General features: G+C 48.7%; 1 protein-coding gene across 1 annotated transcript; it reads left to right on the top strand.

Annotated features, from left to right (window-relative positions):
• Positions 1-4,325: 4,325 nt before the first annotated feature.
• On the top strand, positions 4,326-17,716 carry NCCRP1 (NCCRP1, F-box associated domain containing). The gene is made up of 6 exons (XM_053397679.1): positions 4,326-4,674; positions 10,342-10,413; positions 11,948-12,035; positions 12,926-13,021; positions 15,245-15,389; positions 17,421-17,716. The coding sequence occupies exons 1-6, from the start codon at positions 4,545-4,547 to the stop codon at positions 17,559-17,561; spliced, it is 672 nt and encodes a 223-aa protein (XP_053253654.1). The 5' UTR covers positions 4,326-4,544; the 3' UTR covers positions 17,562-17,716.

Below are 17,716 nucleotides of genomic sequence, written 5' to 3'. Positions count from 1 at the left end.
ATTACATGAGCCTATTGGGCTCAATAATAATACAATATATTTATTTTTTATATCCCACCCATCTTGCTGGGTTTCCCCAGCCACTCTGGGCAGCTTACAACATATAGTAGTACCTCTGGATACGAATGGGATCCGTTCCGGAGCCCCATTCGCATCCTGAAGCGAATGCAACCCGTGTCTGCGGGTCGCAATTCACCGCTTCTGCACATGCGTATGACGTCATTTTGAGCACCTGCGCGTGCGCAAGCGGCGAAACCAGGAAGTAAGGCGTTCCATTACTTCCGGGTCGCCGCGGAGCGCAACCCAAAAACGCTCAACCTGAAGCAATTTCAACCCGAGGTATGACTACCAGTATATAAAAGCACAACAAAGCATCAAACATTTAAAGAACAAAATATCCTATATGAGCAACAAACCAGCCAACAAATCAATAGAAACCAATAACAATATTAACAATAATAAACAGTTTGCAGCTATACCCAGATTAAAATAACCGCCAAAGCCAACTAAACATTTAACCAACACCAACCCGACGAAAGCAAAACAGAGGAACCAAAATTAGAACCATTTAAAATATTTTAGAAAGTAAGGTGGGGGATTTCTAGATCTGAATAGCGAATGACCTGACTTCTAGCTTTGTTGGTGCTGCATCCTGATGGCACATGCTTTGGTGATCCTCTGATACAACAACACTTGCCTCTCGCACCAGGTCCTGGGCACCAATCAGGATCAAGTCCAGGGTCGCCTCTTGCGCTCTGGTTGGTTCCAGCACTAACTGTTCTAGTGCACAGTCATTTTAGGGTGTCTAGAAATTGCACCACTTTGGTATGTCAGGAACACAGATGTAGCCAGTCAAATTCATCTGTTAATGCAATGTTTCTCCTTTTAGATGCTCCCTTGAGTGCTTCCTCGTCTCGAGGTCTCCTTGAGGATCTTGATCGGGGGAAGATAGCATGTCCCCAGTACAAGTGGACACTTGGGTTAAGAACTTAATTCGTTCTGGAGGTCTGTTCTTAACCTGAAACTGTTCTTAACCTGAAGCACCACTTTAGCTAATGGGGCCTCCTGATGCCGCCGCGCTGCCGGAGCACGATTTCTGTTCTCATCCTGAAGCAAAGTTCTTAACCCGAGGTACTATTTCTGGGTTAGCGGAGTCTGTAACCTGAAGCGTATGTAACCTGAAGCATCTGTAACCCGATGTTCCACTGTACTAAGCTGCTCTTGGGCCCTTGAATCGCCCCCGGCAATGATTCTGTGGAGACCAGGGTCGGATTTCGGTTTGATGAGGCCCTCAGCTCCTGAAGGTAATGGGGCCCTTTCTATGTCCAGCTGCCCTTTGTCAACAACAAAATGCCGCTGTTTTTTGTGTTGAATATATGCTAGATGGTCATTTATGGACCTAACGGGTATCTCAAGCCATTTGCACATCACAAAAGATGTATTTTATCAAAGTAATTGTGGAGCTGAAATACAATTAAGAAGAAGTATATCAATAGTGAAATACAATTAAGAAGTATATTATTAGTGAAATAATTATTAAGCTCTAATTTAAAATGATTTTTTTATTCATAACAAACTTAATAATGCAAACACATTGGCATTTGGCAATGTTCCTTTAGAAACACAGTTTAGAAGGACTCATAATCTAGTCTCTAGAAACTTGCTATAACATGAAATAATAATAATAGGTGTAAATATTTGATGCAAGCTACTAATAATGATAAATGGCTTTATTAATACGAAAGTAAGTATTATAACCTGTACAATGCAATTGTAGTTAATACAATGCATTTTTTAGTGTAATATCAGTATCACCATAGTAATCCACACTGTTCATTGGAACAGCAGACCTTTGTACCTTGTACTAAGTGTGAGTGTAAAGGTAAAGGGACCCCTGACCATTCGGTCCAGTCGTGGCCGACTCTGGGGTTGCGGCGCTCATCTCGCTTTATTGGCCGAGGGAGCCGGCGTGCAGCTTCCGGGTCACGTGGCCAGCATGACAAAGCCGCTTCTGGCGAACCAGAGCAGCGCACAGAAACTCCGTTTACCTTCCCCCCAGAGTGGTACCTATTTATCTACTTGCACTTGGACGTGCTTTTGAACTGCTAGGTTGGCAGGAGCAGGGACCGAGCAACAGGAGCTCACCCCGTCGTGGGGATTTGAACCACCGACCTTCCGATCAGCAAGCCCTAGGCTCTGTGGATTAACCTACAGCGCCACCCGCGTCCCTTTAAGTGTGAGTGTAAAAGACAGTATTTCTTTCTTTCAGTATAAATTGGGGAGGGGGAGAGAATGGGTCCCTAAGCTATAGCTTGTTTAGCTTATCTGTAAATCCGGCACTGGCAGAGACATGTGCCCCTTTGCAGATCTCTGGCTTGCTGGACTGAGCCCTGCCTTTGACATACATGATGACACATCTCTGCCGGCGCACTGTTGAGTTCTGCAGGACAAGGCTGTCGTTCTAAAGCAATGCGAGGTGGGGTTTGCTTGATGTGGGAGATTTGACAGCCTAAGCTCACCCATTGATCATGGAAGGTAAACACTGCTCTGGGTGCGCCCCTAGACAGATGCACCTGTATGGATCCACTTCCTTTTGCACTGGGTGGGATCAGCTAACCGCTTGCTGAACCTGTTTCGTAGGCAGGTCTCCTTCATGCAGCTTTACCCTGGAATGCAAAAGACAACAACGGTGGCATTGAGGGTGCAGAGAGATCTTCTGTTGCAAGTGGTTCTTGTTATAGACCAACTGTCCGGGACACCTAGGCTTTCAGAGTGGGGGCATTTTGGCAGGTGCAAATTCTATCAAGTCTGCTTCACACAGAGTCATCGGACGGCTGGTCCACCTGGTTCAGTGTTGCATACAGTGGTACCTCGGGTTAAGAACTTAATTTGTTCTGGAGGTCCATTCTTAACCTGAAATTGCTCTTAACCTGAAGCACCACTTTAGCTAATGGGGCCTTCTGCTGCTGCCGCGCCACCGGAGCACGATTTCTGTTCTCATCCTGAAGCAAAGTTCTTAACCCGAGGTACTATTTCTGGGTTAACTGAGTGTGTAACCTGAAGCGTCTGTAACCTGAGGTACCACTGTACACTGGTTTGCAAACTAATGCCAGTGTACCGGAAGAAGCAAAGATCACCAGTGTCAAAGCAATGATTCTTCAACATCAACTTCGCTGGACTGGTCATGCTATGCAGATGCCTGATGATTGTCTTCCAAAGCAACTACTCTATTCCGAACTTAAAAATGGAAAGTGTAATGCTGGTGGTCAACAAAAGAAATTTAAAGACTCTTTCAAGGCAAATCTAAAAAAATGTAGTATAAATACTGACAACTGGGAAACACTAGCCTGCGAGCGCTCCAGTTGGAGAACAGCCTTGACCAAAGGTGTCATGGGCTTTGAAGACACTCGAACTCAGGACGCAAGGGAGAAACGTGCTAAGAGGAAGGCACGCTTGGCAAATCCACACCATGATCAACTCCCACCCAGAAATCAATGTCCCCACTGTGGAAGGACGTGTGGATCCAGAATTGGCCTCCACAGTCACTTACAGACTCACTGTTAAAACTGTGTTTATGGAAGACAATCTTACTTTGCTACGAGGGATCGCCAAAAAAGACGTTTGCAGCAATGGCTATTTTAAGTCAGTGGTTCTCAAAGGAGAGAATGGCAACTGCAGCAAGAAGATTCAAGGACAAAGAAACATTTCAGTGTCGTATAACATCAAAATAATTCATTCATATATATATATACACACCGTATATGCACAAACAGAAGCAGTATCCATGCCTCTCCTCAAGAACATTGACTATTTCCCCCCTAAGCCTCAGTTTTCCCTCTCTATAAAATGGGAAGGGGAAACCCACCTTCTGTGATTGTTGAGAAGATGAAATCCAGGGACGACGGGAGGACGCTGCCAATTTTCTTTGTCTTTTTCTAAACCCCAAACCATCTTGTGCCACAGCTAGAGTCGCCTGCTGTGCATGTGCAGAGTGCTTTTACCTCCCTGCAAGTTTAGTCAGCCGTGTGTATCTAGAGTTGGGGAGGAGGGCGCCCCAATATTTGATTTTGGAAAAAGAGAGGCACTGTGGTGTGGTGCTTAGTGTGTCGGACCTGGACCTGAGTTCAAATCCCCCCACTCACTGATCCATAATAAAGATCGCTGACTGTGGCCTTGGGGACTACTGGTTACCGCCTCTCAGCCTGACCTCCCTCACAGGAAGATAAAAGACAGGGGAAAGGAGACCCGTCATGCGCGCCAGCTTGCGCTCCTTGGAGACAAAAGTCAAATATATAACAAACAGGATAGAAATAGACGGGTGGAGGTGAGGCAGGTTGCTGGGCGGGTCTCCTCGGCTGCAGAAGGCCGTTTTGCATCGCTTTCCGCCTTCCCTCCGGGAGTTTCTGTGGCCACTGGCCCGCCTCTCCCCTCCCTCCAGCTTCCAAGGTAGGACAGCCTTGCGCAAGCCGCCCGCCGGCAGTTTGCAAAACTTCCCCTCCGACGACTGCCGCTTGGCTTGCCCTTCAGCTCCTGCCGTTGTCCCGATGGCTTCGGAGGAGCAGCAGCTACAGAGGAAGCGAGCCCCGAAGCAGCCGCCTCCGGGGGGCTCCGTCGCCCCCGACCCCGCGCTGAAGCCCTTCGAGAGAAACCTGCTGCGGAACCCCAACCCCGAAGGTACCACGCGGCTCCCCCTGGCGCACGCTTCTCCTTCAGCCCCTGCGAAGGGACCGGTGGGGGCGATGGGGGGAAGGGGCGCCTGCTTTGCAAAAGAGGGGGGTTGACCACCCCCAATGGCCTTTCTAAGGGTCAACATTGCAAGAACTGGTCCCCCAGCCCCGGAGCAAAGCGTTTTTGGCAAGCCCCCTTTGGCACTTCTTAGTGGCGATTGCTTCCTCGAACGGGGTTGGGCTGGATGACCTTTGGGGATCCCGCACAACTCTATAAGTCTGTGGTTCTAGGAATCAATGAAATATCAAATATTTCTTTCTCCCAAGCCTCTACATCAGGGGTCCCCAAACTAAGGCCCGGGGGCCGGATAAGGCCCGAGGGACTTGTTTATCCAGCCCATGGCAACCACTGCCGCTGCCCGCTCTTACCAGCGCTGCGCTGCACGGCTACCCACTTAGCTTGTGCGGAAGCAGGACTAAGATGTGGAGATATGCTCCAGAGATCCAGACCGTGGGGAGCCCCAAGTAATTAATAAATACAATTTGGACTATAATTTGATCTTTTTTATTTTAGTTTTTTGGTTTTTTAATTGAAGTATTATGATTGGATATTTAATTGGATGTTCTTTATTGGAAAATCAATAAAAATGATTTTAAAAAAACCAGAAATAGCTTGTGCGCATGAGCAATAGTTATTTGTGCATGCGCAAGCGTTATTTCTGGTGCACATCTGGGTCTGAGGAGGCCCGTGCACATGCGCACAAGCTATTTCAGTGCTCCTCCGACCTGGAAGTGCGCAGGAAATAGTGTGTGCACACACGTATGGGCACGCGCTCCCTTGCCCTCCAGCCCACCGTGCGATCGGCGCTGGAGACACCGGCCCAAGGCGCGGTAAGTTTGCTGACCCCTGCTCTACATGTTAAAAAGGTAAAGGTAAAGGGACCGCTGACCATTAGGTCCAGTCGTGGCCGACTCTGGGGTTGCGGTGCTCATCTTGCTTTACTGGCCGAGGGAGCCAGCATACAGCTTCCGGGTCATAGAATCATAGAATCCTAGAGTTGGAAGAGACCACAAGGGCCATCGAGTCCAACCCCCTGCCAAGCAGGAAACACCATCAGAGCACTCCTGACATATGGCTGTCAAGCCTCTGCTTAAAGACCTCCAAAGAAGGAGACTCCGCCACACTCCTTGGCAGCAAATTCCACTGTCGAACAGCTCTTACTGTCAGGAAGTTCTTCCTAATGTTTAGGTGGAATCTTCTTTCTTGTAGTTTGGATCCATTGCTCCGGGTCCGCTTCTCTGGAGCAGCAGAAAACAACCTTTCTCCCTCCTCTATGTGACATCCTTTTATATATTAAACTGACAGACTTGGAGAAACTAGCAATCCAAAACAAACAAACACCTTAAGAGCTCTGCAGAGGAGATGGAGCCAGACGGTGCTCTGTGTGGTGTCTTTCTGGCGCGCCTCTGTGTTTACACGGAGTGTGTTCTGGAGCTAAGATGCATCCCTTTGTAGATTTAGCTTCCCAAGACCCCGAGAAGAGAACTGAACTCTGAAGAATGACAATGCTGGCAAGAAAGGCGCGAGAGGAATTCTAATAAGGCATTCGTCCGCCAGACGGTGCTTTATCAGAGACTAGAAAGCAGGGACACGTTTGCCCATTAAAAGATACCTCTAACTGAAGTGGATTTTCTCCCAGCAGGGATCACTGTTCAATGGCTATTTGCTAGACTTGCCCTTGCAGGAGTCTGAGATAGGAAGACGGCTTGACTTGCCAGCCAGCCAGCCAGCTCCTCACTCAGAGCTACAGCATTGAGCAGCTGGCTTATCGGGTGACAGGCATGTCCAGTTTTGCATTGATTCAATTTTGCGTTTTGCTACTAGGAGTTAGCATCTGAGCTAGCTTGTTTTCCTCCTCCCTCCCCTCCCCTTTTCCTCTTGTGCCATGTCTCTCATTTGTAAGCCTGGAGGCAAACAGGCTCTTCTTACTGATTTTGTAAGTTGCTCTTTGAGCCGTTATATATATATACCGTCTTTTTTGCTCTATAAGACTCACTTTTTCCCTCCTAAAAAGTAAGGGGAAATGTGTGTGCGTCTTATGGAGCGAATACAGACTGCGCAGCTATCCCAGAAGCCAGAACAGCAAGAGGGATTGCTGCTTTCACTGCGCAGCGATCCCTCTTGCTGTTCTGGCTTCTGGGATTCAGAATATTTTTTTTCTTGTTTTCCTCCTCCAAAAACTAGGTGCGTCTTGTGGTCTGGTGCGTCTTATAGAGCGAAAAATACAGTATATATATTTACAGTGGCACAGGGAGAAAATCTTTAGATGATTCAAAACGTATCTGGATGTGGAGGCCGAGGGAAAAATAACGGGGATATGGAATGCAGGATTTAGGAGGGATGTTTGCAGGAATTAGCTGTGCTTGTCGCACCGAAGGTTGGGTAGATATTGCAAGAGCTGAGTGATGAGCAACTGAGAGGACTTAGCATTCTGCTGGGGTTGCGAGTCTACGATAACTTCCATATTTGAGTTAGAGCATCTGCCGGAACATAGAAGAGGCTCATCTCTTGCAGGCAGAGAAGTTTCCACCTTCAGCCACCTTAAAGGTAAAGGGACCCCTGATCGTTAGGTCCAGTCGTGACTGACTCTGGGGTGGCGGCGCTCATCTCGCTTTATTGGCCGAGGGAGCCGGCATACAGCTTCCGGGTCATGTGGCCAGCATGACTAAGCCGCTTCTGGCGAACCAGAGCAGCGCACGGAAACGCCGTTTACCTTCCCACCGGAGTGGTACCTATTTATCTACTTGCACTTTGACATGCTTTTGAACTGCTAGGTTACATTACCAACTGCTAGCCACATTACCAAGGCCACAAATACTTGAGCTTGTTCTAAGAGTCTTAGCTGAGTTTAGGACAGCTGCCTGTCCCTTACAGGCTTACCTGCAAGTAGCTCAGCCGATACCATTGGCAGCAACTGCTGTGATGTCACGGAACACTCTGGAATATTCTCTTCCTTCTACTCTCTTCTTTTCATCCTTCTCCGGATCAGCGCACCCCACCCCACCCCATTGCACACATATGAAGGAAGGGTACACACACACATACCCCAATTTACATTTCCAAGGGCTCAGGGTAAAAGTTGGATCCGGCAGAATCAATCTGAGACTGAAATAATAATAATAATTTATTATATATACACCCCACCCATCTGGCTGGGTTTCCCCAGCCACTCTGGGTGGTTTCCAGCAAAATATTAAAATGCAATAATTCACCAAATATTAAAAGCTTCCCTAAGGAGGGCTGCCTTCAGATGTCTTCTAAAAATCTGGTAGTTGTTTTTCTCTTTGACATCTGATGGGAGGATGTTCCACAGGGCGGGTGCCACTACTGAGAAGGCCCTCTGCCTGGTTCCCTGTAGCTTTGCTTCTCGCAGGGAGGGAACCACCAGAAGGCCCTCGGCACTGGACCTCAGCATCCAGACAGAATGATGGGTGTGGAGACGCTCCTTCAGGTATTCTGGGCCTTTGAGGCCGTTTAGGGCTTTAAAGGTCAGCTCCAACACTTTGAATTGTGCTCGGAAACGTACTGGGAGCCAATGTAGGTCTTTCAGGACCGGTGTTATGTGTCTCGGCGGCCCCTCCCAGTCAGCAGTCTAGCTGCCGCATTCTGGATTAATTGCAGTTTCCAGGTCACCTTCAAACGTAGCCCCACATAGAGCTCATTGCAGTAGTCCAAGCGAAAGATAATCAGAGCATGCACCACTCTGGTGAGACAGTCTGCGGGCAGGGAGGGTCTCATCCTGTGTACCAGATGGAGCTGATAAACAGCTGTCCTGGACACAGAATTGACCTGCGCCTCCATGGACAGCTGTGAGTCCAAAATGACTCCCAGGCTGCACACCTGGTCCTTCAGGGACACAGTTACCCCATTCAGGACCAGAGAGCACATAGATCTGAAAGAGGAGGGAAATACTTTCACTATTCCAACTTTCTCCTTTAGCCAAACATTGTGGGTCAGGTGGGTGAGCGCAGAGGCTTGTTATCGCCACGTTGGCAACCTCTATCCCAGCTGCTTAAATGCCTCTTCTTGACCGTTCGCCACTGAGAAGTTGGAATGTGCATAGTCATTCTGTTACATCCCAGCCAGGAAGGTTGGTGATCAGCTGGCAGATCTGCACGGTATTTATGAATGGGTTGATTTTCTCTCTGGGTCCGCCTCTAGAATCCTTCCAGCCAACAGACATGCAAATGAACGTGGTGGGGAAGAGCAAGGAGGTCGCTTGCGAGATCTGACAGAGTCAGCCTTTAATGAAAGGTCCTTTGCCTGTTTCCCTTCCAGAAAATAGCAAACGGCTTTTTCTGATGTTGAGCCAAGAAGAGTTTTAACAGTTCTGGCTAGTCAGGGTTCCAGGCCGCTGCAAGGCAAGGCGGATGCCTAAACATGTTAAAACTTGTTGGTGCAGGAGATTAACTCCCAGAGCTCTGAAACAGCTTGTCTTTGGCCTTGCTGGTGCTGCCTGCCTGGGGGTGCGGGAAGATCTCTGCAATTACCGTAATTAATTGGCAGTCATAATCCTTGCGCGCTTGCAAGGAGGCCTTGTAGCTTCCAGGCCTCCTCTCGTCACTCCCAATTAACACGGCCCTTTCTTAAGAACGCAGTAAGTGTCTGCTGGATAAAGCCCAAAGGGGCCCATGTAGTCCAGCATCCTGATTTTACGGGGCAAACGAGATACCTATAAAGAACTGTTTAGTTAGAAGGGAACCGCCCATCCCCTTGCAATGCAGGAATCGCCTATGTATGTGAGAGAGGTTCAGGGCAGAGCAGTGGCGTAGTGAGGATTGCTGGCTCCCGGGGCAAGGAAAGTATTCTGCCCTGTAACCGGCACCTCCATACGGCGCTGCTGCCAGACAGAGCTGCAGATCAGCTGCAAGACATGGATGGGGATCTCCTGTTAAGGTGGCAGCTGCAGAGGTGCACCCGTAATTTTTTTTTTTGCAGTTGCCCTGGGGTCCCCACCCCCATGCTATGCCACTGGCTGGGCTTGGTGCTAAAAGCAATCCTTACAGGGTCCTTGCTGCGGGATCACATTCACCCAGTGTTATACCAGCTGCACTGGCTCCCGGTGGAGTACAGGATCGGGTTTAAGGTGCTGGTTTTAACCTTTAAAGCCCTATACGGTCTAGGATCCTCGTACCTACGGGACCGCCTCTCCTGGTATGTCCCATGGAGGACCTTACGGTCTTCAGACAAAAACATCTTGGAGATCCTGGGCCACGGGGAGGTTAGGCTGGCCTCGACCAGAGCCAGGGCCTTTTCAGTACTGGCCCCGATGTGGTAGAACGCTCTGTCACAAGACACTAGGGCCCTGCGGGACTTGATATCTTTCCACAGGGCCTGCAAGACAGAGCTGTTTCGCCTGACCTTTGGCCAAGGCACAGTCTGACCCCGTCCTTTGGTAATTCTTCACAGAATTCTTGCCCAACAGTTGCCATCAATTTGATTTGAACTGATTTTATAATGAATTGATTTTAGAATGCTGAATTATTTTACTGTTGTTAGCCACTCTGAGCCCGGCTTCGGCTGGGGAGGGCAGGATATAAATAAAATTTTATTATTATTATTATTTATTATCAAGGTTCAATGCATTTTCCTCTTCCCCCGTTTATTTTACAGGTGTGAATATTTCTGAGCCTGCGCCCCCCCTGACGCTGCCCAGGGCAGCTTGGAATCCCCTGGACCCCAAAGGTGACGTAATGCGCGACAGCGGGAGGCGACTGGGGTTGTGGCAACCGGATGTGGGCCTCTCCTTGCAAGCCCAGATCTGGCTGGCATGTGCAGCTTGTTAATTTCCTCCTGAGTGGAAGTTATCGATAGAAGCCGAAAACTCGCTCCTTTGGAATAAAAACACACAGCGAGCGTAAAAATCAGTTTATTGATAAATAAAAGTCAAACCAGAAACCACAAAATCATATTCTGGGAAGCTTCGGAACAGCAGTACTCTGACCCAGGTCACCTGACGGCCATAATCCTTTAAGCGTGACAACAACATAGCAGGACCTGTCAGGGATCCGTCAAAGGGGACGGATTATGGTTTTACAATGGGAGGAAGAGTATAAATCGAGCCATCAGTAGAGAGATGTTTGAACAAGCGATCAGATGACTCAAGCCAGACTAAACAGATCAGAATGTCAAAAGGAAATGGAAATGAGGGGCCCAAGGTGGGCGACAAAGACTTATTCACAAGATGACTTGATGGACAGGTGTCAAGTCACAGGTTCAGATTTCTGACTGATACCTGTGATGTTTCTGTCTTGCGCATAAATGTTGGGTTTTCAAGGAGGTGTTTCTGTGATGGGGGAAATGGAACTTTTAAAAGATGCCGTAAAGCAGGGGTCAGCAAACTTTTTCAGCAGGGGGCAGGTCCACTGTCCCTCAGACCTTGTGGGGGGCCAGACTATATTTTTTTGGCCTGTGGACGGTCTGGGAATCAGTGTGTTTTTACATGAGTAGAATGTGTCCTTTGATTTAAAATGTATTTCTGGGTTATTTGTGGGGCATAGGAATTCGTTCTTTTTTTTCTTTTCAAAATATAGTCCGCCCCCCCTCACAAGGTCTGAGGGACGGTGGACCAGCCCATGGCTGAAAAAGGTTGCTGACCCCTACATTAGTATATAAATCCCCTGAACAACTTGGGATCAGTTTACCTGTGAGATGGCCTGACCCCACACGCGCCCACTTGACCGCTTCATTCGGCAGAACTGGCCCTGTTGCAGCTGCCTCAAAATTGCAATTCCGCATTTGTAATAACTTGATCTTTGGAACTCCCTGCCCCTTGCCTGTATTTTTGCCTTCACTGTACTTTTTTCTGTACATGTTAAAAGCATTCTTGTTCAAACAAGCCTTCCAATATATTTACAAAGCTGATGCGAGTTTTGTTTTTATTGCTGTTTTACCTTTTGAATGTTTTAAATAGATCTTTTTATTGTTTTGTAAGCCACTTTGAGGCTTTCTTTTCTTTTGCAACCAAGCAGTGTATAAATTTTATGAAATCAATACATATATTTTTATCCGGAAGCTGCACAAGCTCAGGGACACTGTGCTCTTGTGTTTATATTTTTTGGGGGGGACCCACGTCTTCCATCTAGAGGGGGGGAGCGTTCTGTGTATGCTCAGGGGCACCTGGCTCGAGATTCCAGAATGCAGGGACACAGGAAAATGGCAATCTACTAAAACCATTTCCCCCTCCTCTTGGGGGTCTCCTTTCCATCTCTCCCCACAGGTATTTTCAAAGGCTGGCAAGTCAGCATCGAGCCCTTGGAGGCAGACAAGGCAGAGGTCACCCCAAAGTCCGTCTTGCCACGCTATAGGTGAGTCAGGGACTATGTCTCTGGCAGGGCCGGATTTAGGTTTGATGAGGCCCTCAGCTCCTGAAGGTAATGGGGCCCTTTATATGTCCAGCTGCCCTTTGTCAACAACAAATGGCCGCTGTTTTTTGTGTTGAATATATGCTATATGATAATTGATGCACCTAATAGGTATCTCAAGCCATTTGCACATGTTGCCGTGCAACCAGTCCATGCAGAATGTCGGCACCCTATATATAAAAGGTACAGTCCAGTCATGGCCGACTCTGGGGTTGCAGCGCTCATCTCGCTGAACTGGCCGAGGGAGCCGGCGTACAGCTTCTGGGTCATGTGGCCATGTGGCGAACCAGAGCAGCACACGGAAACGCCGTTTACCTTCCCGCCGGAGCGGTACCTATTATCTACTTGCACTTTGACGTGCTTTCAAACTGCTAGGTTGGCAGGAGCAGGGACCGAGCAACGGGAGTTCACCTCGTCGCGGGGATTCGAACCGCCGACCTTCTGAACAGCAAGTCCTAGGCTCTGTGGTTTAACCCACAGCGCCACCCGCGTCCCTACCCTATATATAGAAAGGAGCAAATCAGTGATATTTTAGGGAGCAGGCTAGCAGGTGGGGTCCATGTCTTACATCACAGGAGCCTACACAACACAAAACACTGTTGCTGTATATAAGTTTTATTTTATTTGTTGTTTATCTTATATTTTGGAAATGTGCATCCAGGTTTTTTTGCTTTAAATTTTTTTTGGCCCCCCTAAGAGAGCGGGGCCCTAAGCTATATCTTGTTTAGCTTATACACAAATCCGGCACTGGAGTCCCTGTGAGCTGCTCTTGTCTCTTTGAGTCTCATTGGAACAGCTGACCTGCTTCCTTCTCTCCCTTTTGCCCTTTCTAGCTGGTGCGTTAAGCAGCAATACATAGACTTGGTGGCCGAAGGATTTTGGGAGGAGCTGCTGGATTCATACCAGCCAAACTTCACCGTCATGGACTGGTAAGTGTGTGTGGTTAGTTCCCCCTGCATTCCTGCATTGCAGCGGGTTGGACTGGATGACCCTGGATATCAGGAGCCCGTCCTGCACTCGAGTAGAGACGCATGCCCGACTGGCATGTTCTCTCCCTCCTGGCCAATCGTTCGGGAGCTTCAAAAGTTTCCTTCTGCCCGAACATCACAGCGACCGATGCCAACAGACATCGGCACAGTTAGGGATCCGCAGAGTGTTCGCAGTTTGCGTGACAGACCTCAGGAACTCAGCATTTTGGCTAATCTACTTTATTTACATATAAACACACACGGAGCACTGCAACATGGCTCCGTCTCTCTCTAGCATCAGACAGCAAAGAGAGAAAGAACAAAGGACAATAGACCCACTTCACAAAACACAGGAACACAAACATCCTGTCTCCGTCACTTCCCACTCCGTGGAGTCAAAACATACACCGTCATGTGATAGACAACAATCCCATGACTGCAATCACGGAGCAGGAATTCTAACACCTTGGGGGTCCCTTGCAAGTCTACAGTTTTATGATTCTACGACCATGGCTCTTTCTTGGCCTTGTTTGGCACAATGAGCAAGAAGCATACTGAGAGCGTCACTGGGTCTCTAAACATAAGTGCTGGGGCTTGATGCTACCTAAAAAGTTATGCTGTTTGAACTGGAAGCCCATCCTTCAACTCCAAAACAACTTGGGCTCTGCTTCCTGAAATAAGTGATTTGCGCAAGGGTCGTGCAGACGGTCTGTGGCAGAACCCTTCCCATCAGTCCCATAGTTTAGGGAATTTTTAATGTCTGATGTTTTATTGTACTTTTAATATTTTGATGATGATGATGGTGATCTTTTACCTCCCCTGTCCTGGTCTCTGACCTGATCCCTTACCCCTGGCTCTCTGTCAAAGATTCTCCCTGACTGATGAGTAGCCTATTTTTAGGGGCAAGATCCCCAAGACTGGCAGTTCCACAGGAGTGAGGGAAATAAACTTTGTACATGCTCAGATGCATTCACCCCTTGCTTATAATATATTCCAGGCATGTCCAAGAGGTGGATCGCGATCTACTGGTAGATCGCGGGGTGTTCCTGGTAGATCCTGGTTGATCTCCAGCCCCTCAGCAATTTCCTTACAGAAAAGCAGAAATGGAAAAAACCCCAAATCTCCACAACTTTGGCTTCCTAAAATCACTGCCAGTTTTTTTACACTGTGAGTAGATCGCAGTCTGTTGGGACTTGGACATCCCTGATATATTCTGATAGCAAAATGCCAGGCTAAGCCTTGGAGAGCCCTGGTTCAAATTGTTGTTGTTCTTGTTTAGTTGTTTAGTCGTGTCCGCCTCTTCGTGACCCCCTGGACCAGAGCACGCCCGGCCCTCCTGTCTTCCACTGCCTCCCGCAGTTGGGTCAAACTCATGCTGGTAGCTTCGAGAACACTGTCCCACCATCTGTCGTCCCCTTCTCCTTGTGCCCTCCATCTTTCCCAACATCAGGGTCTTTTCCAGGGAGTCTTCTCTTCTCATGAGGGGGCCAAAGTCTTGGAGCCTCAGCTTCAGGATCTGGCCATCCAGTGAGCACTCAGGGCTGGTTTCCTTCAGAATGGAGAGGTTTGATCTTCTTGCAGTCCATGGGACTCTCAAGAGTCTCCTCCAGCACCAGAATTCAAAAGCATCCATTCTTCGGCGATCAGCCTTCTTTATGGTCCAGCTCTCACTTCCATACATCACTACAATGTGGGGTTTTTTTGGGTGGGGGCGTGATGAATGGGAGGGGCACATCTTGCACAATTTCATTCAGCTTGCCTTCAGCCACATATGTTTGAAATTGCAGAGGTTAAATGCATGTAAGATGCAATTGCACCGTCACTAAATACCATATTTTTCGCTCTATAAGACGCACCAGACCACAAAATGCACCTAGTTTTTGGAGGAGGAAAACAAGAAAAAAAATATTCTCAATCTCAGAAGCCAGAACAGCAAGAGGGATTGCTGCGCAGCGAAAGCAGCAATCCCTCTTGCTGTTCTGGCTTCTGGGATAGCTGCGCAGCCTGCATTCACTCAAGTGACTCTTATAGAGCAAAAAATACGGTATATCTAGTAAATCAGTGCAAAAGTGTCTTCACACATGCTTTATTTCGGGCCACCAGAGGGCAGCAGTTCTGCAGTGATAAAGCCAGTTTTGTGGGGACAAAACCATCAGCCTCAACACGACTGCTTTCTCCCTACAGGTACGAAAACAGCAAACTGGCCGACTCTGTCTATGAACTCCACGTCCGGCTCCTGGGAGCAGACAGAGCCACGGTGATGGGTGAATTTCACCACGTGGCGCACGAGGGCGAGCAGGACGGGCAGGAAAACAAGAACTGGCATCACGTAAGAGCTGGGTTGGGTGGGCAATCAGGATTCGAACACAAGACACACTCCACTCCCACAGTTTCCAGCAACTGGTGTTCAGGAGCATTGCTGCCTCTGACTGTGGAGGGCAGAGCATAGCCATCGATAACCTTGTCCTGCCCCATGAATTTTTCTAACCCTCCTTTAAAGCCATCCCAGTTGGGGGCCATGGCTGCTTCTTGTGGCAGGGAGTTCCAAAGTTTAACCACACGCTGTTTAAAGAAGGACTTCATTTTCCCTTTCCTGAATCTTTCAGCGTTCAGTTTCTTGGATGCCCATAACTTCTAGCACTACGAGAGAGGGGAAATCTTTTCTCTATCGGCTAATAATAATAATAATAATAATAATAATAATTTATACCCCGCCCATCTGGCTGTGCTTCCCCAGCCACTCTGGGCGGCTTCCAACAAAAGATTAAAATACTGTAATGCATCAAACATTAAAAGCTTCCCTAAACAGGGCTGCCTTCAGATGTCTTCTAAAAGTCTGGTAGTTGTTCTTCTCTTTGACATCTGGTGGGAGGGTGTTCCACAGGGAAGGCGCCACTACCGAGAAGGCCCTCTGCCTGGTTCCCTGTAACTTGGCTTCTCTCAGTGAGGGAACCGCCAGAAGGCCCCCAGCGCTGGACCTCAGTGTCCGGGCAGAATGATGGGGGTGGAGACGCTCCTTCAAGGTATACTGGACCAAGGCCATTTAGGGCTTTAAAGGTCAGCATCAACACTTTGAATTGTGCTCGGAAACGTACTGGAGCCAATGTAGGTCTTTCAAGACCGGTGTTATGTGGTCTTGGCAGCCTCTCCCAGTTACCAGTCTAGCTGCCGCGTTCTGGATTAGTTGTAGTTTCCAGGTCACCTTCAAAGGTAGCCCCACGTAGAGCTCATTGCAGTAGTCCAAGCAGGAGATAACCAGAGCATGCACCACTCTGGCCAGACAGTCTGTGGGCAGGGAGGGTCTCATCCTGCGTACCAGATGGAGCTGGTAGACAGCTGCCCTGGACACAGAATGGACCTGCACCTCCATGGACAGCCGTGAGTCCAAAATGACTCCCAGGCTGCGCACCTGGTCCTTCAGGGGCACAGTTGCCCCATTCAAGACCTGGGAGTCCTGCATGGCATGGGGCTGAACTCTTTCATCCAGCATCCTGTTCTCATGGTGGCCAACCAGATGCCTGTGGGAAACTTGCAATCAGGATTCGAACACAAGACACACTCCACTCCCACAGTTTCCAGCAGCTGGTGTTCAGGAGCATTGCTGCCTCTGACTGTGGAGGGCACAGCATAGCCATCGATAACCTTGTCTTCCCCCATGAATTTTTCTAATCCTCCTTTAAAGCCATCCCAGTTGGGGGCCATGTGGCAGGGAGTTCCACAGTTTAACCGCACACTGTTTAAAGAAGGACTTCATTTTACCAGAGAGGGGAAATCTTTTCTCTATCTGCTTCCTTTGTGCTCTTCGTAATATAAAGCACCGTGTCTCCTCAGTTGGCTGGAGCGCTGTGCTGATAAGGCCAAGGTTGCAGGTTCGATCCCCCCACGGGAAAGCTGCATATTCCTACATTGCAGGGGGTTGGACTGGATGACCTCTGGGTCCTTTCCAGCTCTGTAATTCTATGATTCAAAACTTTAAAATTCATAGGGGAGTTCCTCAATCTTGTTTTGCAAACTCCTGGATGTCCACAAGTTCTCGTGGACATCCACGAGGGAAGGAGAAAAGCTTTTTCCTACCCACTTCCCCTGCGACACATGCAGTTTCATAAAGTTCCATCATGTCGCCACTTCCTCACTTTTCCTCTAAACTAAAAAGCCCCAAACTCTGACTGATCTGGGTCTAATTGGGTTGGCTGAGCCGCACTGCCTGCTGAAAAAACAAACAAACCCTAAGGACTCAGTTTGCCTGTCCGAGAAATGGGTACATATGTGTGCGTTAAGCTGGAGGAACTTTGGGGTCTCCACCCCTGTGGTTGTAGCCTTGTGGACTGAGACCGTCCCCCCCTCCCTGATCTCTTTCAAGGTCTCCCACGTATTCCAGCGCTACGGAGCAGGACTGCGCTACGTCCACTTCCTCCACAAGGCCAAAGAGGTTGAGACGCCGGCTGGATTCCTCCGGACGAGAGTGACGGACAGCAGCGTCTCTGCCCAGCTGCGGGACTGATGGCGTTTGGGGGAGCAGTGGAGTCGTCAGGCATTGTGTGGGGCATCAAAGGGGGGGTTCAGGGGGTTCCCTGAGCTGCCCAGATCCTATAGGAAGACCAACCCACGAATGACGTTTTCTTGCATATTGATTAAAAGCAGATGTGAAACTACAAA

Source organism: Podarcis raffonei, chromosome 8 (assembly GCF_027172205.1).
Source record: "Podarcis raffonei isolate rPodRaf1 chromosome 8, rPodRaf1.pri, whole genome shotgun sequence".
Taxonomy (NCBI): domain Eukaryota; kingdom Metazoa; phylum Chordata; class Lepidosauria; order Squamata; family Lacertidae; genus Podarcis; species Podarcis raffonei.
The sequence above is the reverse complement of the archived record's forward strand: the minus strand, read 5'-3'. Positions and strand labels throughout refer to the sequence as shown.